Raw genomic sequence first — 24,728 nt, 5'->3', positions numbered from 1 at the left:
TAGCTATTTTGAAGCCCAGGAAATAATATTTATTTGATAGCACTTAAAGAAACTTAAAAAAAAAAAAAAACAATTCATAGTTGTTCCTTCTGTTACTACAACAGAACTTAAAGCATAAACATCTTTTAAAAGCAATGTAAAAATTTAACCTAATACTCATGTATTTCCAAAATCTTAAAATATGCTGCTTATTTTTCACAAAATATATAATTTATGAATATAATCAACTAGAAAATTTTTCTGTTTTTGAATGTAGTATAGTTAACATACATAATATTAGTTTCAGATATATGTATGTGTGTATGTGTAAATATGTGTGTGTGTGTGTGTATATATATATATATATATACATATACACATATGTTTCTCAGTGCTCAGCATGGTAATCATAGTTGCCATCTGTCACTATACAATGTTATTACAATATTCTTGACTATGTTCCTCATACTCTACTTTTCATCTCCATGACTTATTTATTTTATAATTAAAAGTTGGTCAAAAAAGTAATCTTTTATAAAAATACATGTTTTGATTAACTTAAAGACCAATTCAACTAGAATTTCTTGTTCTTAGAAACTAATTTTACAAGTAAGTACACCTCTTTAGAAGTACTTAAATGATCTTCTTTGGGGGCATCTGGGTGGCTCACTCCGTTAAGCATCTGCCTTTGGCTCAGGTCACAATCCCAGGGTCTTGGGATTGAGTCCTGCATCAGGCTCCTTGCTCAGCGGGAGCCTGCTTCTCCCTCTCCCTCTGCTTGCTGTTCCCCCTGCTTATTCTATCTTACTCTGTCAGATAAATAAATAAAACCTTTAAAAAAAAGTACTTAAATGATCTTTTTATATTCTAAAACCATTCTTACACAGGCATATGTTATTTTATTGCACTGTGGATATTCTGTATTTCTTAGAAATTGAAGGTTTATGGCAACCCTATGTTGATTAAATCTACTGGTGCTATTTTTCCAACAGTATTTCCTAACTTCATGTCTCTGTCACATTTTAGTAATTCTTACAATATTTAAAACCTTCTTGGTTATTGTATTTGTTATGGTGATCTGTGATGTTACTGTTGTAACTGACTTGGGGCATCATGGAACTGTTCCCATGTAAGATGGCAAACTTCATGGATAAACGTCGTATGTGTTCTGACTGCTCCACTGACTGGCTGTTCTTCCCGTCCCTCTATCCCACCTTCCTATTCCCCAAGACATAACAACCTTGAACGTACGCAAGTTAATAACCCTACAATGGCTTCCACGTTCAAGTGAAAAGAGAAGTCACAGATCTCTCACTTTAAATCAAAAGCTAGAGGGCCACGTGACTGGCTTAGTCAGTAGAGCATGTGACTCTTGATCTTTGGGTTGTACATTTGAACTCTATGTTAAGTATTGAGATTACTTAAAAATAAAGTCTTAAAAATAAATAAACAAACAAATAAATAAATAGAAATAAAAAAGCTAGAAGTGATTAAACTCAATGAGGAAGGGATGTCAAAAGTTGAAATAGGCCAAAAGGTAGGCCTCATGCAGCAGTTAGCCAAATTCTGAATGCAAAGGAAAAGTTCTTGAAGGAAATTAAAAGTACTACTCCAGAGAAGACACAAAATAGAGAGTGAAATAGTCTTCTTGCTAATGCAGAGAAAGTTTTACTATCTGGATAGAAAATCAAAACAGCCACAACATTCCCTTAAGCCAAACCTATTCCAAGGCAAGGCCCTAACTCTCTTCAATTCTATGAAGGCTGAGAAGGTGAGGAAGCTGCAGAACAGTTTGAAGCTAAAAGAGACGGTTCGGGTGTCTGAGTGGCTTAGTCGGTTAAGTGACTGCCTTCGGCTCAGGTCATGATCCCCGGGTCCTGGGATCTGCATCGGACTCCCCGCTCTGCAGGAAGCTTCTTCTCCTTTTCCCTCTGCCTACTATTACCCTGCCTGTGTATGCTCTTTCTCTCTGTGTCAAATAAATAAATAAAATCTTAAAAAAAAAAATAAGAGGTTGGTTCATGAGGTTGAAGAAAGGAAGACATCGGAGTGCCTGGGTGGCTCAGTTGGTTAAATGACTGACTCTTGATTTCAGCTCAGGTCATGATCTCAGGGGCCCCAGATTCAGTCCCACTTTAGGCTCCACACTCAGCAGGGAGTGCACTTGAGATTCTTCTTCTCCCTCTGCTCTTTCCCCCCACTCTTGCATGCTCTCTATAAAATAAATCATAAAAAAAGGAAGCCATCTCCGTAACATTAAAGTGCACGGTGAAGCAGAAGGTACTGATGTGAAAGCTACAGCCAAGTTATCCAGAAGATCTAGCTAAAATGATTAATAGGGCAGCTACACTAAACAACAGATTATTCCTTTCCTTTCCTTTTCTTTTTTTAAAAGATTTATTTTAGCAAGAAAGAGAGAGAGCACGTGAGTGGAGGGAGAGGCAGAGGGAGGAGGAGAAGAGAATCCTCAAATAGACTCCCTGCAGAGTGCAGAGCCTGATGCAGGGCTTGATCCCATGATCCTGAGAGCATGATCTGAGTCAAAATCAGAAGTCAGACGCTTAACCAACTGAGCAACCCTGGCATCCAACAACAGATTTTCTTTCTTTCTTTTTTTGTTAAAGATTTTATTTATTCATTTGACAGAGAGAGAGAAGAAGAGTGAGCACAAGTAGGGGGAGCAGCAGAGGAAGAGGGAGAAGCAGGCTCCCCACTGAGTAGGGAGCTAGATGTAGGGCTTGATCCCAGAACCCTGGGTCCACGACCCAAGCCGAAGGCAGATGTGCAACTGACCAAGCCACCCAGATGCCCCTCAACGACAGACTTTCAATGTTGAAAAACAGCATTCTGTTGGAAGAAGATGCCATCTAGGACTTTCATAGTTAGAGAGATGTCAATGCCCGGCTTCAGAGCTTCAAAGCAGGGGCTGACTCTCTTCTTAGACGCTAATTGCAGCAGGTATCTTTACATTGAAGCCAGGGCTCATAGAACTATCAAGAATTATGCTAAATCTACTACACTTGCTCTATAAATGGAACAATAAAGCTTAAGCAACAGTGCATCTGTTGACAACATGGTAACGGAATATTTTAAGCCCACTGTTGAGACCTACTTGCTCAGAAAAAGATTCCTTCTAAAACATAACTACACTGCATTGACAATACATGAGGTTACCCAAGAGTTCTGATGGGGATGTACAACAAGATTAATATTTTCAGGACTGCTAACACAACATCTATTTCATACCCAAGGGGCAAGAAATAATTTTGACTTTCAAGTCCTATTATTTAAGAACTGCATTTCAGACAACTATCATATGATCTTCCTGATATGAGGAAGGTGAGAGGCAATGTGGGGGGTTTGGGGTGTAGGAAAAGAATAAATGAAATAAGATGGGATCGGGAGGGAGACAAACCTCCCGACAAACCATAAGAGACTCTTAATCTCACAAAACAAACAACTGAGGGTTGCCGGGGGGAGGGGAGTAGGGAGAGGGTGGTGGGGTTATGGACATTGGGGAGGGTATGAGCTGTGGTGACTGCTGTGAAGTGTGTAAACCTGATGATTCACATACCTGTACCCCTGGGGCTAATAATACATTATATGTTAATAACAACAACAACAAAAAAGAACTGCATTTCATAAGGCTATAGCTACCATAGATAGTGGCTCCTCTGATGGATCTGGGCAAAGCGAATTGAAAACTTTCTGGAAAGGGGTCACCATTCTAGATGCCAGTAAGATCACTTGTGATTCACAGGAAGAGATCAAAATATCAGCATTCACAGAGATCAAAATATCAGCATTCACAGCATTCACAGCATTACACAGTGGGGTAAGAAACTGCAGATGTGGTAGAAATAGCAGAGGAACTAGAACTAGAAGTAAAGCCTAAGGATGAGACTGAATTGCTGCACTCTCATGATAAACCTTTAATGGACAAGGAATTGCTTCTTGTGGATGAGCAAAGACAATGCTTTCTTGGGATGAAACCTAAACCTGGTGAAGATGCTGTGAAGATTGCTGAATGACAACAAAAGATTTAGAATATTACATAAACTTAGTTGGTAAGTCAGTGGCAGGGTTTGAAAGGATGAATTCCCAATCTGGAAGTTCTATTGTAGGTAAAACGCTATGAAACAGCATCACATGCCTCAGAGAAATTGTGAAAGAAAGAGTAAATCGATGTGGCAAACTTCATTATTGTTTTAAGAAATTACCACAGCCACCCAACCTTCAGTAACCACCATCTTGATCAGTCAGCAGTCATCAACATTTTGGCAAGACCCTCCTCCAGCAAAGATCGTGCCTTGCTGAAATCTCTGATAATGGTTATCATTTTTTTGCAATAAAGCTTTTTTATTTTATGTTATTTTATTGAAGTATAGTTGACACACAGTGTTACATTAGTTTCAGGTGCACAACATAGTGAGTTGACAAGTCTGTATGTATGCTGTGGTCACCACAACTGTAGCTACCATCTGTCACCACCATATAGCGCTGTTACAATACCAATGACTATATTCCCTATGCTGTACCTTTTATTCCTGTGACTTATTCATTCCATAACTGGAAGCAATATATTTTTTTAAAGATCCATTTATTTATTTTAGTGAGAGAGAGATGGGGGGCAATGGGAGATGGAGAGAGGCAGACTCCCTACTGAGCAGGGAGTCCCAATACAGGGCTTGATCCCACAACCCTGAGATCATGATCTGAGCCAAAATCAAGAGTCAGATGCTCAACTGACTGAGCCACACAGGTGCCCCAGCAATATTTTTAAATTAAGGTATGTACATTTTTTTTTAGACATAATGCTATTGCACACTTAACAGACTACAGTATTGTATAAACAAATTTTATAAGCACTGGAAACCAAAAAATTAATTTCAGTTGCTTTATTGCAATATTCCCTTTACTGCAGTGGTCTGGAACTGAACCCACAATATCTCCAAGGTATGCCTGCACAGTGATAAAAAATAATACTATCTTATTACTAAAGTGTCCAAATTAGAATCTATCTTCAAAACTTAGTTCATATAAAGACATATGTGATTGGCTTCTGGAAGGAAGCTTGTCAAGGTATACAAAAATTCATTTTATCAATGGTTATTATATGTAAATGTAGAGTGATTATGCACAAACAACTAGGTGTCATAGAATGTCAAGTTGTGAAAAACAGAATTCTGGCCCCTAAAGAGCTTATATCCACTGTCCTACCACATTCTCTCAGAGCTCTAAGTCCTTAAGGCAGAATTTATGGAAACTCTGTCAAAACAGATCATACATGTGCTTCCTCATAAAAAAAGCCCATGTATCCTTCTATTTGTTTGTTATCCTCACTCCAATTTTCTATTTATTATCAAGTAACTGCCCTGATTATGTATTTTGGCCTGATATGGAAGTCTGAATTCTCAGATACACCTCAATTTTTTTTTTTTTTTTTTGGTCTTTGGTTTTTGTTTTAGGATTTTATTTATTTAGGGGTGCTTGGGTGGCTCAGTGGGTTAAGCCTTTGCCTTCGGTTCAGGTCATGATCTCAGGGTCCTGGGATCGAGTCCCTCATCGAGCTCTCTGCTTGGCAGGGAGCCTGCTTCCTCCTCTCTCTCTGCCTGCCTCTCTGCCTACTTGTGATCTCTCTCTGTCAAATAAGTAAATAAAATCTAAAAAAAAAAAAAGATTTTATTTATTTATTTGACAGAGAGAGAGCACAAGCAGGGGAGCGGGAGAGGGAGAAGTAGGCTTCCCCATTGAGCAGGAAGCCCAATGTGGGGGTTGATCACAGGACCCTGGGATCATGACCTGAGCCCAAGGCAGACGCTCAACTGACTGAGCTACCCAGGCACCCCTCAGTTTGCTCTTTTATATAACAGTTACTGATGTGGGGACAGTTGTTATTTGTACCAGTGGACCCAGTTTCAAAGACTTTAAACACTGAAAATAGGCATAAGATGTCTTTTGAAAAGAGATAAAAAAATAATTTTTTATTACTTAAATTGTAAGCCATTTCTTAAAATGGATTACTTGAAAAATCAAGTATTATATTTCTTGGATATACGATATGTGATAGAATATTTTATAAATATGATTCTCATATCAATTCTGTGTGCAAGATATTATATAGTATTTCTACTTTATAAATGAAGTAGATAACAGATACTTAGACCAGGGTCATACAATTATTAAATGGCAAGTTACGACTGCAACCTATGTCTGTGTGACTCCAAAGTCAAAGTCTTTCCTTAAACCCATGCTGCCTCAAACTGCAACTCAAGAAACTCTTTTGGATTTTTAAGCACCAATAAACAGGGTAAAAATGACATGCCCAGTTCTGAATTCAAAAATTGGTTCCAAGGTAAGAATTCTTTTTTTTTTTTTTTTTAAGATTTTATCTATTTTTTTTTTTTTTTTTTTTTGTGAGAGAAAGAGCACACTAGCAGAGGGAGAAGCAGGCAGAGGGAGAAACAGGCTCCCCACCAAGCAAGGAGCCCAAAGCAGGACTTGATCCCAGGAACCTGAGATCATGACCTGAGACAAAGGCAGATGCTTAGCTGATTGAGCCACCCACGTGTCCCCAGAGTAAGAATTCTTTATTTAGCTTGGACATTAATTTTCACATTTCATAAGGTTTATTCTTTTTTTTTTTTTAAAGATTTTATTTATTTATTTGACAGAGAGAAATCACAAGTAGGCAGAGAGGCAGGCAGAGAGAGAGGAGGAAGCAGGCTCCCTGCCGAGCAGAAAGCCCGATGTGGGGCTCGAACCCAGGACCTGGGATCATGACCTGAGCCGAAGGCAGCGGCTTAACCCACTGAGCCACCCAGGCGCCCCAAGTTTATTCTTTTATATATATAAAATACATATGTGCATAAATACATATGTGTATGTATGTGTGCGTGTGCGCATATATATGTGTGTGTGTATAAAATTTTTTATACAAATAAATAAATATAATATATATATTATATAATATATATTATATTATATATATATTATATGGAACTTCTTTCCATCTCCATTGCCATTCCTTAAAGCTGCTTTACCCCCCTGCATTATTTCAGTAGCTTCCTATTTCATTTTTCTGCTGCTACTCTTGTCTCAGTAAACCAAAATGAGCCTTTAAAAGCACAAATCAGATTATTTCTCTGCTTAAAGTCCTCCAAAGGTTTCCAGCTGCACTTATAGCAAAAGTCAACACAAATGGCTCTTCATAAATCTGGTCCTTGCCTACATTTCTGACTTGATCTTATACTACTCTCTTACCTCAGGCTTATATCAGACTTTTCATTTATTTGTCCTTCTCTGAGGTTTCCTCCAGGTCTTCACCATGGTGGCTCCTTCCCATGTCCTCACATCTAATACTTCTCCAACTCTATACTTACCCTCTATTATTCTTTACTTGATTGCCTGACTTTATTTTCTTCACGGCATTCATAAATATTAAAAATCATCTTATTTATTTTTATCTATCTCCCATTCTAGAATATAAGCTCTATGACAGTAAGGACCTTGTCTTTTTGTTGCTAACTTCCCAGGGTCTCAGATCAAACATTTATTCAATGAATCAAAACCAAACACAATACACAGATTATGGAAATGCAAAAAAATTGCCTTCAAAGTTCATCATTTTAAAGACCAAAAAGAGATTAGATTACCTATACCACAAATTGTAAGAATATAGAGTGATGTTTAATTTTACAAAGTAAATGTACTTTAAGAAAGAAAATGTTTTAATACTTCTTCAGTTACCACTTACAAATAAAATACATCTTCCATCTATTAAAAATTTCTTATCTCTTTATCAAACATTTTAAGTGAAAAAGCTTAAAATAGAAATTTAGGTCAACATTCCTACCACAGTTTTATAACGGAATTTTTTCCCCATATAATATTTGCAAGTAAAACTTAGAAATGATTAACTGAAGACTAACAAAAACTTTAATTTAATTTGGTATAAAGACTACCAAAGTGAAGGTGAAATATACTTACATTTGGTCCTTGGGTTTCCTGCAGCCATTTAAGAATGTGGGTCAAAGAGAAAGTTTTAAAATAATTAAATATAGTCTGTGTCTCAAAACACATTAACTTAAGCAACATAGCTACATCTGAACACAATTTGATACTGAAATAACTATTTTTTAATTATCTCAAATAGGCTGTTGAGGAGTTCTCAGGTTTTTCAACTTGATTATTTTTTTTTCTTTTTTAAAACAGCTTTATACCCATTTTAAGGGTCAGTTTAATATGTTTAGTATATTCACAGGGGTGTGCAATCTCCAACTTAATTTTTAAAATGAAGGTTTTTTTTCATTTTTAATGTTGATTATAGAAAATCCAAAAAATATAGAAAAGCATATTAGAAGAAAAACTACTTCATCTGCAGACAACCATATTAATATTTTGGTGTATTTCCAGTATTTTTTCCTTATGCACAGGTTTTTCTTTTATGGACTTTCTGTTTTTAGGTTTTTTGCCTATCTATGTCATACCACAGTTCTGTTTCCTATTTTTGCATTATACTTTTCATAAATTACTGTAAACTTTTTAATAATAACTAACCACTAAATTTACTGAATATTATTTACCAGGCACCATTCTAGATAGCATTAAGTACTTAACACTAGGGATAATTTCAGAGATTATTCCCATTTACCAATGAAGAGGTTAAAAGGTTAAGTAACACATCTGAAGTCATTACAGATAACTAAGTGGTAGAGCAAAAAACATAATCAACTGCATAATATTCTAATATTGTGAGCCATAATTTACTCAACTCTTTTTCTATTATTAGACATTTAAGCCATTCCTAATGTCTTACTATTCTAAATAAAACTATATAAATATCTCTTTTCTATCACTTTCTCTTTTCTTAGTCTTTTTTTTTTTTTTTTTTTTTTTTTTTAAGAGACAGGGGCAAGACAGAGGGAGAGAGAGAATCTTAAGCAAGCTCCATGCCCAACCCAGGCACTGCTCTTTTCTTAGTATTTTATCCTCAGAATAAATTTCCAAGAATCAAGATTACTCTGTCAAGGGACATAAAATTTTTAAGGTTCCTGATACATATGGTAAAATGCTTTCCCAAAGAATTAAACTGGTTTTCACAGCCATTAGTAGTAAGAATGCCTATTTTATTTTTTTACAATAGCCTCACAACTATTGCATTTTATTTTTTAAATCTTTGGTAATGTTGCTTTAACTTTACATTTCTCTTATTACCAGCAATGTTGAACATTTCTTTATATCTGCATCACTTTCGTTTCTTCTTCTGGGAATAGTCTGATGTCATCTTGAAAGTTAAGTTAAGTACTGTTCTAAACCTCAACTGATGACTTACATGTAAATACATTTAAAACAAGAGTGTTTCATTAAGAGTAAACATTTGACTTAATGTTAAAATCCAGCATAAGTTTTATAAGAAAAAGAAGTACAGTTTATCTTTATTATACAGTAGAAACATAATCTCTACATTGGTTTTTTTAAAGGCATAAAACAAATTTTCACTTCTTTTCATTCTTGCTTAAATATTTTTTGAACTGACAACTAAATTTAACTGGTTTAGAAAAGCTGGTTACTATGCATCATTCTTTTTGATGACTAAATCTATCAATAAATAAAAGATTTCTAGGTATCACAAAAGGATATAATAAGGGTTTTCTAACAACAAAGAAGCCATTCGGGCTTCTTTAATCATAGGACGAGCCATTAGTGTTCGTCGTCTCCAGTAATGCTACGAAAAGAAAAGATGACATATTTAAAGAATATAATAACCACATCTGGTTATACAATATGTTAACAAATAGGGATTAAGTCATTCTAATAAAGTCTTACATGATCTCCTGTTCCAGCAAGATGAATGCATACAGGTTTATATTTGCTGTTCCATTCTTTAGGAACAATAAATTGGAACCTATTTAAAATAAAACAGATCTGTGAAATTATCTTTAAAAGGTTTTTAATACAAACTTTCAATTTGTAAAAGTTACATAATTAAATTATTTGGGAGAGAAGATCATTCAGAATTTTAACATTCATATTATGATTACTGTCTGCAAAAGGGAACTAAGATATTACAAATTTGCTTTGTGTTAGCGTATTAAAACATTCAGTACAATATAAACACAGTATTGTAGTCATTTTTACCTTGTTCAATACCACAACTTTATAAATGCATAATGAAATATTCTTATTTTGCAGTGAAATCAATACATTTGAGTAAGTCTTAGAAAAAAATAACACTTTAGATAGCTCTGCTTTTTCTCCTTGTAGGAACAATGCTTAGTTGTACAAGCTATTGATGTATCAATAGAATAGTCTGTTATCAATTTTGTTTTTCAATTTGGAGAGTGTAAAAGCAACTCACAGCAGAAAAAAACAGTTTTCCCTATTTGTTATCTTCTTATTGTAGTATTTTGCCTTTCATTTAATGTTTTCTTCCTATAGAACTTATTTTTTAGTTGTGGTAAAATACATGTAACATATATTTTTCCATTTTAATCATTTTTAAGTTGTATAGTTCAGTGACATTAAGTACATTTACATTGCTGTGCAACAGTCACCACCATTCATCTTCAGATCTTTATTTTCCCAAACTGACTTACTTGTCTTTTTAATTTCTTTAGCAGTAGATATTTTAGAATTATTATCATAGTATAATACTGCACTTGGTCAACTCAAGGTTTGACCTTAGATAGCTGCATTCTCGGTCAACATAAACCTCAATTCTGAGCTTATTTTGCTTGGACAGGGGACAATATCACTAGTTATCTGTTATTAATAAATTATGCAATACAGAACACAGACAAGTACATTCAGAAGTGTTCAATGGTTATTTCTGTTTTGTGCTCATGGGAACTAATTCTCAATTTTTAATCTCATAAAACTAGCAATGTTACAACTCTGCTTCGTTTTACATTCTCAGAACTGTACTGCTTCTTTATATTTTTATGATTTGTGAGAAATGAAAACATTTAAAAATGTTTCCCATAGAAAGCTGGATATTGCTGCTATTTTTTTTCCCTTCTGTCCCATAGCAGTGCATATAAAGGTTTCATTATGGAGAATAGCTTTAAATTAAAAGGAATCTTTTATTACAGTAATAACAACCACTTGTTTAGCAGAGGTTCATTAATTAGTCCGTCTGCTCTTATTATAGTATCTTCCCACAGAGTATTTTCCAATGCCCATGATAAATGGGGATAGTTCATGTGAGCTTCTCTGCTATAGTTGATTAGTTGATTGGGCCTGGAGTAGGCTAAATTAGGGCAATAAGATTTGTTCTTTTGGTAATCTGGAAGTAGGACAGACTAGTTTCTGTTGAGTTATTGGACATGAAAGCTCTGTGGAGGTGTGGTAGCTATTTTTTGTCAGCTGCATGAGAAACAGAGAAAGTCAACCTACCCACAAAGAAATGACATGGGTCATAAAGAGAAATAAGAAACCATAAAGCATGCAGGAATGGGAGGTAGGGGAAGTATCTATATAGATCTTAATGGCTTTCTATTTTCCTTCTAAAATTCTCTTTAAAAAAAAATAAGATAAACATATATTATTAGTTTCAGGTATATAACATAATGACTTGATATATGTATATATTGTAAAATGATCATCACAGTAAGTTAACACATAGCTACAAAATTCTTTTTTCTTGCGATGATAACTTTTTTAAGATCTACTCTCACATGATCTTACTCATATGTGGAATTTAAGAAACAAGGCAGAGGATCATAGGGGAAGAGAGGGAAAAATGAAACAACACGAAACCAGAGAGGGAGACAAACCATAAGAGACTCTTAATCCTAGGAAACAAACTGAAGGCTGCTGGAGAGGAGGGGGCGGGGGGATGGGGTAATGTGGTGATGGACATTGGGGATCGTATGTGTTGTAATGAGCACTGGGTATTATATAAGACTGATGAATCACAGACCTGTACCCCTGAAACAAGTAATAAATTATATATTAATTGAATTTAAATTTTAAAAAAGACTATATATATATATGTATACATATACATATATGTATATGTGTATATATACACACACACACAAACACACATATATATATACATATATATATAACCAAAATTTTTAAAAACCTACTCTCAACAATTTTCAAACATGCAATGTTTGGATTAACTATAGTCACCATGCTGTATATTACATCCTCAAGATTTACCTGTTTTATAACTGGAAGTTTGTACCTTTGACCACTTTCACCCATTTCACCCACCCCTACCTCCAACTCTGGCAACTATCAGTCTGTTCCCTGTATCTATGAGCTCAAGGTGGTGGTTGTTGTTTTAGATTTTACATATAAAGTGAGATCATATGGTATTGTCTTTCTCTATCTGACTTATTTCACTTAGCATGATGTTCTCAAGGTCCATTCATGTCATTGCAAATGCGAGAATTATTTCTTGCTTTTTTTTTTTGGTCTGAATGATACTGCACTCTCTATACTTACCAATTCTTTATACTTTTATCCACTGATGGACACTTAGGTTGTTTCCATGATTTAGCTATTGTAAATAATGCTGCAATGAACATAGGGGTACAGGTCTCTTCCCAAGTTAACGTTCTTGTTTCCCTCAAATAAATATCTAGAAGTGGAACAGCTGGATCATATGTTAGTTCTATTTTAAACTTTTTGAGGAACTTCCATAATGTTTCTCATAGTGGCTACAGTAATTTACACTCCCACCAACAGTACCCAAGGGCTCCCTTTTTTCCAATCTTCACCAACACTTGTTATCTCTTGTCTTTTTCATAACAGCCATTCTAACAGGTGTGAGATAATATCTCATTGTTGTTTCTCTTTTGGTATTGGTATTCTGGGGTCTGTTTTTATAACACACCATTTTCTTGATGATTAGTGATGTTGAGCACATTTTCAGGTACCTGCTGACCATATGTATGTCTTCTTTGGAAAAAAATGTCTATTCAATTCCTCTGCCCATTTTTTAATCACTTGTTTTTTTGCTATTAAATTGTATGAGTTTTTAAATATATTTTAATATTAACCTCTTATTAGATAGAGGATTTGTAAATATTTTCTCCCATTTCACAGGTTGCCTTTTCATTTTGTTGATGGTCAATCAACTTTGCTGTGCAAAAGCTTTTTAGTTTGACATAGTGTCAGTTGTTTATTTTTGCTTTCATTGCCTTTGCTTTGCTGTCAGATCCAAAAAATCAACTCCAAGACTGATGTGAAGGAGGTGACCACCCATGTTTTCTTCTAGGAGCTTTATAGTTTCAGCATTATGTTCAAGTCTTTACTCCATTTTGAGTTAATTTTTATTTGGTACAAGATAATTGATCCAGTTTCATTCTTTTGCATGTGGCTGTCCAGGTCTAACACCATTTACTGAAGAGATTCTCCCTATTGTATATGCTTGGTTTTTTTGTCATAAATTAATTGACCATATATGGTGGGTTTATTTCTGGGCTCTCTATTCTGCTTCATTGACCAATGTGTCTGTTTTTATGCCAGTATCATACTCTTTAGACTACTACAGATTTGTAGTATAATAGTTTGAAATCAGGGAGTGTGATGCCTCCAAATTCTTCTTCTTTTCACTCAAGATTGCTTTGGCTAGTCAGGTTTTCTTGTGATTCCATAAAAAATTTAAGATTATTTGTTCTACTTCTTGGAAAAATTCCATTGCATCTGTAGATTGCAAAGGTACAGACATTTTAACAATATTAATTCTTCTAATCCATAAGCATGGAATATCTTCCCATTTATTTGTGTCATCTTCAGTTTCTTTCATCAATGTCTTATAGTTTGCAGCATACAGGTCTTTCACCTCCTTGGTTAAATTTATTCATAGGTATTTTATTCTTCTTGATGCAACTGTAAATAGGACTGTCATCTTAATTTTTCTGATGGCTTGTGATTAATGTACAGAAATGAAACTGATTTTTGTATCCTGAACTTGTATCCTACAACTTTACTGAACTTGTTTATAAGTCTAGCAGTTTTTTGGTAGAGCCTTCAGGCTTTTCTATACATAATATCATGTCATTTACAAACAGTTTTACTTCTTCCTTTCTGATTTGGATTCCTTTCTTTTTCTTGCCTAACTGCTCTAAGACTTCCAATATTCTGTTCAATAAAAGTGGTAACAGTGTGCATACTTGTCTTGTTCCTGGTATTAGAGGAAAAGATTTTAGTTTGTCACCATTTAGTATGATGCTAGCCATGAGCTTGTTATATATAGCCTTTATTATATTGACATATGTTCTTTCCATAAGTTTGTTGAGAGTTTTTATCCTAAATGGATGTTGAATTCTGTCAAATGGTTTTCCTATTTCTATTGAGATCAACAAATGATTTTTATCCTTCATTTTGTCTATGTGGCACACAATATGAATTGTCTACCACATAAACATAGTGATTGATTTGCAGATGCTGAACCATCTTTGTATCCCTGGGATAAATCCCACTTAATCATGGCATATGATCCTTTTTGTGTATTGTTGAATTTGGATTGCTAGTACTTTGGGGGAGATTTTTACATCTATGTTCAGTAGGAATACTGGCTTATAATTTTCTTTTCTTATGGCTTGTCTGGTTTTGGTATCAAGGTAATGTTGGCCTTGTAAAATGAATTTAGAAGGTTCCCTCCTCTTCAATTTTTTCAGAGTTTGATAAGGATTATTATTAATTCTTCTTTAAATGTTCGGCAGAATTCACTAAGGTAGCCATCTGGTCGGTCCTCAACTTGTCTTATCGGGAAATTTTTGATTACTGATTAAATCTCCTCATGGGTATCTTTTCAGATTTTGTATTTCTTCATGATTAAGTCTTGATAGGTTGTACATTTCTAGGAATTCATCCATTTCTTCTAGGTTGTCCAACTGGTTGGCGTATAATTATTCACAGTAGTCTCTTATGATTCTTTGTATTTATGCATTATCAATTATAATGGTTCCTCTTTCATTTCTAATTTTACTTGAGACCTCTCTCTTTCTTAGTAGTCTAGCTAAAAGCTTGTATGTTTTGTTTATCTTTTCAAAAACACAGCTCTTAGTTTCATTGATCTTTTCTATTATCGTTATAGTCACTAATTTATTGTCTCTGATTTATACTAATATCTTCCTTCCACTAACTTTGGGCTTAGTTTTTTGTTCTTTTTTTTTTTGTTCCTGGTGTATACTTAGGTTGTTTATTTTTATAAAAGATCTGTCTTTTGAGGCACCTGGGTGGCTCAGTGGGTTAAAGCCTCTGCCTTCAGCTCAAGTCATGATCCCAGGGTCCTGGGATCGAGCCCTGCATCGGGCTCTCTGCTCAGCAGGGAGCCTGCCTCTCTGCCTACTTGTGATCTCTGTCTGTCAAATAAATAAATAAAATCTTTTTAAAAAAATCTTTCTTTTTTCTTAATGTAGATGTTTATCACTATGAACTTCCATCTTAGAACTGCTTTTGCTGTAATCCATAAATTTGGGTATGTTGTTACTTCCATTATCATTTGTCCCAAGGTGCTTTTTGATTTCTCTTTTGATTTCTTCTTTGATCCTCTGGTGTTTTGATAGCATGCTGTTTAACCTACAAATATTGTGAGTTTTCCAGTTTTCTTCTTATTTCTAGTTTCATACCAATATAGTTGGAAAAGATGCTAGATATGATTTCAATTTCTAAATTTATTAAGATTTGTTTTGTAAATAATATATGATCTATTCTGGTGAATGCTCCCTGTGCATTTTAAAAGAATGTGTATTCTGATGCTGTTGGAAACAATGTTTTGTGAATGTCAGTTAAGTCCATCTGGCCTAATGGATAGTTTGAATTCAATGTTTTCTTACTGATTTTCTCTGGATTATCTATCCATTGTTGCAAGTCAAGTATCAAAGCTCCCTATTATTATTGTACTGCTGCCTTCAAGTCTGTTAATTTCTTTTATATATTTAGTTCCTATGTTGGGTGCATAAATATTTATAAATGTTACAACCTCTTATAAGATTGATCCCTTTATCGTTATATAATGACCCTCCTTGTCCCTTATCCAATCTTTGTCTTAAAGTCCATTTTGTATGGTATAATATAGCTACCTCTACTTTCTTTTGATTTTCATTTGATTGGGATATCTTTTTCATCTCTTCACTTTGTCTGTATATGTCCTTACACTTGAAGTGAGTCTCTCTTTAACAGAGAGAGAGTGAGTAAGCCAGCTTAGTGGGTTATACTTATGTAAGTAATCTCTACTCCCAATGTGGGCTCAAACTCACAACCCTGTGATCAAAGTGTCACACGCTCTTCCAACCAAGCCAGCCAGGTGCTCCTGCAGTCTCTTATAGACAGCATACAGTTAGGTCCTACTTTTTAATCCATTCAGCCACTCTAAGTCTTTTGATTAGAGAATTTAGTTTATTTACAATTGAGGTGATTATTGATAGATATGAATTTACTATTGCCAATTTGTTTATTGTTTTCTGACAGTTTTATTATTTTTTTGTACCTTTCTTCTTTTTGTCTCTTCCTTTGTGATTGGATGATTTTCTCTAAAGGTATGCTTACATTTATTTCTTCTTACCTTTTGTTTATCCAGTAGGTTTTAGCTTTGTGTTCTATCAGGCTTATACAAATCATTTTATACTTATAACAGTCTATTTTTTTAAAATTTTTTAAATTTATTTTCAGCATAACAGTATTCATTGTTTTTGCACCACACCCAGTGCTCTATGCAATCCGTGCCCTCTCTAATACCCACCACCTGGTTCCTCCAACCTCCCACCCCCCACCCCTTCAAAACCCTCAGATTGTTTTTCAGAGTCCATAGTCTCTCATGGTTCACCTCCCCTTCCAATTTCCCTCAACTCCCTTCTCCTCTCTAACTCCCCTTGTCCTCCATGCTATTTGTTATGCTCCACAAATAAGTGAAACCATATGATAACAGTCTATTTTAAGATGATAATGACTTAAATTTGAATACTTACTATAAAGCTCCATATTTTTATTCTGTCCCAACCCACGTTTAATGGGAGCAATGCCAAATAATGATTGTAATTAATACTAGCAATTAAAAATAACATGGCATTGATTTTATTGTAATTATAAATATAAAAATAACTTACTACAAAAAAATAACTTACTACTTTAACTTTCTGAATAAAATTGCTTACCTTGCAATAACAGATTCAATTGGCATTATATCAGGCACATAGTGGGCCATGGGGGAAACAAAGTGTCCATCTAGGATCTTACAGTCTGATTGCTCTTCAATCTAAGAGAAAAGCAAAACCAAAATGCATACATGTAGACTACGATATCTTGGTCTATCATACATGTTTTCCTATTAAAAAAGTTCTATTCAATTAAAAACTTTTTATCACTAATGACTACATATTCTTTTGCCTCAGTCATCCTGCTTTCTTGCTTACTTGCTTGCTTTAGATTTATTTTAGAGACAGACAGTAAGCAAGCTCAGCAGGTAGGGGCAGAGGGAGAGAGAGTCTCAAGCAGACTTCATGTTGAGTGCAGAGTCTGACGTGGGACTTGATCTCACATCCCTGGGATCATAACCTGAGCCCAAACCAGGAGTCTGACACTTACCTGGCTGTGCCACCCAGGTTCCCCTCCCCCAAGTCAGCTTCCTAAAGACATGGCTCTTATACACATTTCTTTTCCTTTCATATCCTTTACTACAGGCTAATTGGAAAAGTACACTAAAAGGTGTTTGAGTGGTTCAGTCGGTTCAGTGTCTGCCTTTAGATCAGGTCATGATATCAGGGGCCTGGGATGGAGTCCTGTTTCTCCCTCTGCCCCCCCTCCACCTCATTTGTTTTCTCTCTCAAATAAATACATAAATAAATTTTTTTAAAAAGGAGAAGTAAACTATAAATAAAGCTCACTTGTACAACAGCATGAAGACAAAATAAAATACTAGCTGTAAGAACTTAAAAATATAAAAATAACCATAAGAACAATTTACAAAGAAACTGTAAAATAATTTATCAAAATCAAATAAGGGTTGACTTAATGCTAAATATGTTAGAATGGCTCATTTTAAGAAATCCATTGATGCAAGGCCCCTGGGTGGCTCAGCCATTAAGCGTCTGCCTTCGGTTCAGGTCATGATCCCAGGGTGCTGGAATCAAGCCCTACATAGGGATCCCTGCTTGGCGGGAAGCCTGCTTCTCCCTCTCCCACTCCCCTGCTTGTGTTCCCTCTCTCGCTGTGTCTCTCTGTCAAATAAATAAATAAAATCTTAAAGAAAAAAAAAAAGAAATCCATTGATGCAATGAGTCATGTAAACACATTAAATAGGGAAAAATATATAATTACATATACAGCAAAGGCATTTAATATTTAACACCTAAACTTTCCCCTCTGCAAATAGTTATTTTTTTTAAGACTTACTTAGTTTTTGAGAGAGATAACATGAGCATGAGGAGGGGCAGAGGGAAAGAATCTCAAATAGACTCCCTGCTGAACATGGAGCCTGACACGGGCTTGATCCCACCATCCACAAGATCATGATCCAAGCCAAAACCAAGTCAGATACTTAATCGATTGAGCCACCAAAAAAAATATTTTTTATATATTTTATGTTTTTTTAAAGATTTTATTTATTTTAGAGAGAGAGAGAAAGTGAGCACAAGCATGAGCAGGGGAAGGGGCAGAGGGAGAAGCAGATACCCTACTGAGTAGGGAGCCTCACATGGGGCTCAATTCCAGGATACTGGGATCAAGACTTGAGCCAAAGGCAGATGCCCAACTGAGCCACCCAGGTGCCCCAAGTTATTATTATTATTATTTTTTTAATCTTTATCAGGTCAATAGTCAAAATTAAATTAGCAGTTAACACCACATATTTTCATTAAAATTGAAAACAAACAAAAAACTATATCTGTGGATACTATATATATATACATATCCAGCTCATTTTTTAAATTAACATGTATTATTTGCCCCAGGGGTACAGGTCTGTGAATCATCAGGCTTACACATTTCACAGCACTCACCATAGCACATACCCTCCCCAATGTACATCACGTGGACACCCTATCCCTTTCCCAGGGACCAGCAACCCTCAGTTTGTTTCATGAGATTAAGAGTCTCTTATGGTCTGTCTATGTTCCAATCCCATCTTGCTTCATTTTTTTTCCTCCCTACCCACAATGACCCCCTGCCCTGTCTCTCAAATTCCTCATATCAGAGAGATCGTATGATAATCGTCTTTCTCTGATTGACCTATTTCGCTTAGCACAATACCCTCTAGTTCCATCCTTGTCATTGCAAATGGCAAGATTTCAGGGTTTTTTGATTGCTGCATAGTATTCCATTGTGTGTGTGTGTGTGTATGTGTGTGTGTACGTACACCACATCTTCTTTATCCATTCATCTGTTGATGGACATCTAGGTTCTTTCCATAGTTTGGCTATTGTGGACACTGCTGCTATAAACATTCAGGCGCACGTGCCCCTTCGGATCCCTACATTTGTATCTTTAGGGTAAATACCCAGTAGTGTGATTGCTGGGTCGTAGGGTAGCTTTATTTTCAACTTTTTGAGCAACCTCCATACTGTTTTCCAGAGTGGCCGCACCAGCCTGCATTCTCGATAACAGTGTAGGAGGGTTTCCCTTTCTCTGAATCCTCACCAACATCTGTCATTTCCGGACTTGTTAATTTTAGCTATTCTGACTGGTGTGAGGTGGTATCTCACTGTGGTTTTGATTTGTATTTCCCTGATGCCAAGTGATGTGGAGCACTTTTTCATGTGTCTGTTGGCCATTTGGATGTCTTCTTTGCCAAAATGTCTGCTCACGTCTTCTGCCCGTTTTTTTATTTATCAAGCTCATTTTAAAACACAAATTTTAGTCAGTAGTGTCAATATCTTATATTAAATAATCCATTTTTTTGCAAATAACTTAAAATGCTACTTTATCATGAAGTAAATTTTTCTTAAAAGATTTTATTAATGTATTTGACGGAGAGAGCAAAAGCAGGTGGAGTAGCAGAGGAAGAGGGAGAAGCAGGCTCTCTATTGAGCAGGGAGGCTGATGTGAGGGCCCTAGTATCATGACCTGAGCTGAAGGCAGATGCTTAACCAAGTGAGCCACCCAGGCACCCCTAACATGAAGTAAGTTTTACTAAATTCTGGCCACTTATTTTCAATCCTATATTGGCTCTTATTAGCGTATCTTTTTTTTCCCAGGTTTTTAGTTTTTTTTTACATTTCCAAGTTTTAATTTAAATTCTAGCTAGTTAATATACAGTGCAATTCCAGTTTCAGATGTAGAATTTAGTGATTTATCATTTAACATACAACACCCACAGTAAGTGCCCTCCTTAATACACATTACCTATCTCACCCATTCCTCCATCTGCCTCCCCTTTGGTACCATCAATTTGTTCTCTATAGTTAAGAGTCTGTTTCTTTGCCTCCCGCCATTTTTCCCCCTTTGTTCATTTGTTTTGTTTCTTAAATTCCACATGAGTGAAATCCTATGGTATTTGTCTTTCTCACTGACTTATTTTGCTTAGCATAATACTCTCTAGCTCCACCCATGTTGTTGTAAATGGCAAGATTTCATTCTTTTTCATGATTAATACTGCATAATATATATACACATATATGTATATGTATATGTATATCTCCCCAACATCTTCCTTATCCACTCATCAGTCAATGAATACTTGGGCTCTTTCCACAATTTGGCTATTGTTAATAATGCTTATTAGCCTATCTTTTATCTGTACCAAATCTTGCTGTTTTGATCATGCTGCAACTTTATACCTATTGGTAAATGACTGAACTAGGCTTTACTTAACACTCTTCTTTTTTAGATATTCCTGATCTGATCATACTCTCAAGGTTCTTCCCAAAATAATTTTAGGATCCTTTTATAGACTTTAGTTCTAAACTAAATATTTTAATTAGGATTGCACTGCATTTTTTGAAAATGGTAAGGAGACCCAATGTGTATGACATGAAATTTCTAATCCAGGAAGTTTTTACATTTTAGTCATCTTTGTGCCTCCTAGTATAGTTTTAAAGTTTTCTTTTTGTATGATTTAGAAGAATAAATTATTTGATAAAGGAGGTAGCACAGATTAATGTGAAAAGGTGTAATAACTCAACAAATAATGTTGGGACAACTGACAATTTGATAAGAAAAATAGGCAATTTTAGAACCATACATAATATAGATTTAAAAATTAAGCTGTAACTCAACAATAAAAAGATGAGTAACCCAGTTTAAAAAGAGGCAATGATTTGGAGCACCTGGGTGGCTCATTCACTTAAGTGTCCAAGTCTTGATTCAGCTCAGGTCATGATCTCAGGATCACAAGATCAAGCACCCCGTTGGGTTCCACACTTGGTCAGGAGTTTCCTTGAAATTCTATCTCTCTCCCTCTCCCTCTGTTTCTCTGCCCCTTGCCCTGTGATCACTTTCTCTCTCTAAAATAAATAAATACATCTTTTAAAAAATGGGCAATGGTTTCATAGATATTTCTTCAAAGAAGATATGCAAATGGCCAATAAGCACATGAAAAGATGCTCAACATCACAATCATAAGGGAAAGGCATACCAAAAATCACAATAAAATATGTTTTACACCCACTAGGATAGCTGTTTAATACAAATATTAGTGAGAATGTGGACAACTTGGAATCATTATGCATTGCTCGTGAGAAAAGTAAAATGGTGCACTTTGGAAAACAGTTTTCAGTTTGTCAAAAAGTTAAACATAGATTTACCATATGACTCAGAAATTCCAGTCCTAGATATATACCTAAATAATTCAAAATACATATCCACAAAAACATTACACATGTTCAAAGCATTATTATTCATAATAGTCAAAAAGCAGAAACCTAAATGTCCATTAGCTGATAAATGGATAAACAAAACGTCATATATCTATACAATGGAATATTAAACAATAAAAAAATGAGGTATTGTTAGATAATATGGATGAAACTTGAAAATTAGCTCAGTGAAATAAACCAGACACAAAAGGCCTCACATTATATGATTCCATTTATATGAAATGTCTAGAATCAATGAATCCATACAGACAGCAAATTAATGACTGCCAGCAGGTAGGAGGCTGTGTGGAAATGGGAAATAACAGCTAATGGGTATATGGTTTCTTTTGGGGGAGATAAAAATGTTCTGGAAGCATGTAATGATAGTGGTGATGATTGCATATCTTGGGAATGTAGTAATAAAAAACAAAAACACTGAATTACACACTTTAAAAGGGTGAATCCCATGGCAGGTGAACTATATCTGTTTTTAAAAATGAAGAGAGATGGTGATGGGGAGAATAGAGGGAGAGGTAGGAACTCTTTAAGAATGCATTCCAAGGAGCTCCTGGGTGGCTCAGTGCGTTAAGCTTCTGCCTTCAGCTCAGGTCATGGTCCCGAGTCCTGGGATCGAGCCCCTCATTGGGCTTTCTGCTTAGTAAGCAGCCTGCTTCCCTCGCTCTCTCTGCCTACCTCTCTGCTTACTTGTGATCTCTCTCTGTCGAATAAATAAATAAAATCTTAAAAAAAAAAATGCATTCCGAGATCTTAATAGTAATTCCATTTCTTGGGAGAAATGGAAACAGAAATTCCATTTCTTGGGAGAGAAATGGAATTAAGTGGTGGAAAGTGGCAGAAAGTTAAAGTTTTGGTTTTTCACTCGGTATGTTTTAATTTGTTTAAGTCTATGATTTTTAAGAGAAAAAAACAGCAATAATAGACATATTTAGCAAAATTTGAGGAAGAAGTGTTCTAAATCCAGAAGCTACAAAAAGAACAACTATATGGTATAGACAAGGGATTTCCAGTTTATAAAATTTTGTTTTTAGCAGTGGAACTGCTTTGAAAAATGAAATCTTCTAAAGATATCCAATACACGTAAGAGATGAAAGTAGAGTTACTTTGGCTGAAGGGCAATGATGGACGTGAAATAAATGCATTCCCCCCCACAATAATACCTCAATTATTCAATTATATAAACCTAGAACTGCTTTACAGAAAAACATATGGTTGCTAAAAAAAAAAAAAAAACTATTTCAAATGTATTTTCTCATCTTCTCTAATGCTATAGCATTTTCTTTCTACCATTCTCTCATCAATTAACTACATCCCATAACATTTCCCTGATGTTATTTAGAAGCTGTTTTGGGGTGCACCTGGGTGGCATAATCAGTTAAGCATCTGCCTCCAGCTCAGATCATGATCTCAGAGTCCCAGGATCCAGCCCTCCATCTGGCTCCCGGCTCAGTGGGGAGTATACTTCTCCCTCTCCCTGTGCCCCTCCCCCTGCACTCTCTCTCATTCACTCTCACTTTCTAAAATAAATACATTTTTTTAAAAAATAGAATCTGTTTTGGTAATTTCTCAGGTGCCGATTCTCCAATTAGAGTACTTCCCTGTATTACTTAAAGTTCTTCTAAAATGTTGAATAATTTATTTTAACCCTCCTAAAAATACCTAAAGATACAAAACGAGGCTCAAAAAGATCGAGACTTAAATATTTTCTTGTATTTAGGCAAGTACTAAATATATGCTCTTAATTACAAGCATCCTGTTAGGATATACATAGTATTTAATTATATTAAATGAAAAATCTATACTGCACTTATGTTTTAGTGTTTCCTGTTAGTATAGTCTAACATTTAATTTACTCTTTTTTTTTTTTTTTAAGATTTTTACTTATTTGATAGAGAGCCAGAGAGCACAAGTGGGGGCTCAAGGGTGGGGGTAGAGGGGCAGCAACAGAGGGAAAGGGAGGCAGACACCCTGCTGAGCAGAGAGCTTGATGCAGGACTTGATCCCAGTACTCTGAAATCGTGCCCTGAGCTGAAGGCAGATGCTTAGCCAACTGAGCCACCCAGGCACTCCCAACCTATTCTTGACACATTTATGTTAAACCAGAATTTCTGTTAACTTTATTTCTTTCATTTAAATACCTTATCAATGTGTACTGGATAATCACTTGAAACCAGATTCTGACATCTTTCTCGATTTCCAATCATCTTTCTGAATTCGAAGAGTCTATTATAAGGGGGAAGAAAAGGAAAAATTCAGTATGCCCATTGTATTGGAAGTGTATAATCCTGAAAAATTTGCAAGTCCAGTTCATAAGCTATGTCCAAATTTAATTTGAATCATTAAAGAAAAAGATGAGGCTACTGGCTTTTATTCAAGCTGAACATTTTGTCTCATAAAATATGTGAGAAATATCATTGTTCAAAAAGCAATTAACACATACAAGACTCAAAATTAAAGGCATAAATCCTGAAAATTCATTTTCTAAATATTTCCATGATCTACAGTATAGCTCAGTTTTATAGCTATTACAGATTCCAGTTACTCAAGGAAGCTCAGTCCCTGGAAACGCTAAGCAACTTAAAAATAATTAAAGCTAAAAATCTAGTTTGTATTTAAGAGCTCTTTAATTTTAAAATTGCTTTTAAAATAGGTCAATTTATGATTATATGGTTTAAAACTCAAGAGAAATAATTAAAAAGACAAAAGACAAAAGGAAATAATGACATGTTTCATATACTTTAATGTTTAACTTGCCAATCACTTTATATTTATAGTAAAGGATTTTATCACCGAAAAAAAAATTGAAATGTTTACTACAACAAATTTAGAATAAGCAAATTCGGGGGAAAAAAAAGTTTACCTTTTGAGATCTTCTGGCCTCCCCCATCCTCTGATAAAAAGTTTTGTGAGGAGAAGTCTCCGGTATAGAATATCTAATTTGCTCACACCCATTAGTAGCAAACAAACATCTGTAAGACA

General features: G+C 35.1%; 1 protein-coding gene and 1 long non-coding RNA gene across 5 annotated transcripts in view; one reads left to right on the top strand and one right to left on the bottom strand.

The window, feature by feature from the left end:
- Window positions 1-24,728, bottom strand: part of ABHD18 (abhydrolase domain containing 18) — a 52,086-nt gene that overhangs the window by 16,836 nt on the left and 10,522 nt on the right. For 3 of the 4 annotated variants that reach the window (XM_047718408.1, XM_047718409.1, XM_047718407.1), the window contains exons 2-7: window positions 24,610-24,718; window positions 23,888-23,972; window positions 17,097-17,197; window positions 9,808-9,886; window positions 9,622-9,706; window positions 7,969-7,996 (exon numbers count right to left, since the gene is read on the bottom strand). In XM_047718408.1, coding sequence (XP_047574364.1) covers window positions 7,969-7,996; window positions 9,622-9,706; window positions 9,808-9,886; window positions 17,097-17,197; window positions 23,888-23,972; window positions 24,610-24,701 — 470 coding nt within the window. In that variant the 5' untranslated portion in view covers window positions 24,702-24,718. Of the gene's footprint in view, window positions 1-7,968; window positions 7,997-9,195; window positions 9,264-9,621; window positions 9,707-9,807; window positions 9,887-17,096; window positions 17,198-23,887; window positions 23,973-24,609; window positions 24,719-24,728 lie in introns of those variants that run through there. The other variant, XM_047718410.1, reaches the window with a different exon arrangement.
- The window catches only part of LOC125093378 (uncharacterized), a 57,261-nt gene that overhangs the window by 24,616 nt on the left and 7,917 nt on the right, over window positions 1-24,728 (top strand). The window lies entirely within an intron of this gene.

Source organism: Lutra lutra, chromosome 2 (assembly GCF_902655055.1).
Source record: "Lutra lutra chromosome 2, mLutLut1.2, whole genome shotgun sequence".
Classification (NCBI taxonomy): domain Eukaryota; kingdom Metazoa; phylum Chordata; class Mammalia; order Carnivora; family Mustelidae; genus Lutra; species Lutra lutra.
This window is presented reverse-complemented; position numbering and strand designations above follow the sequence as displayed.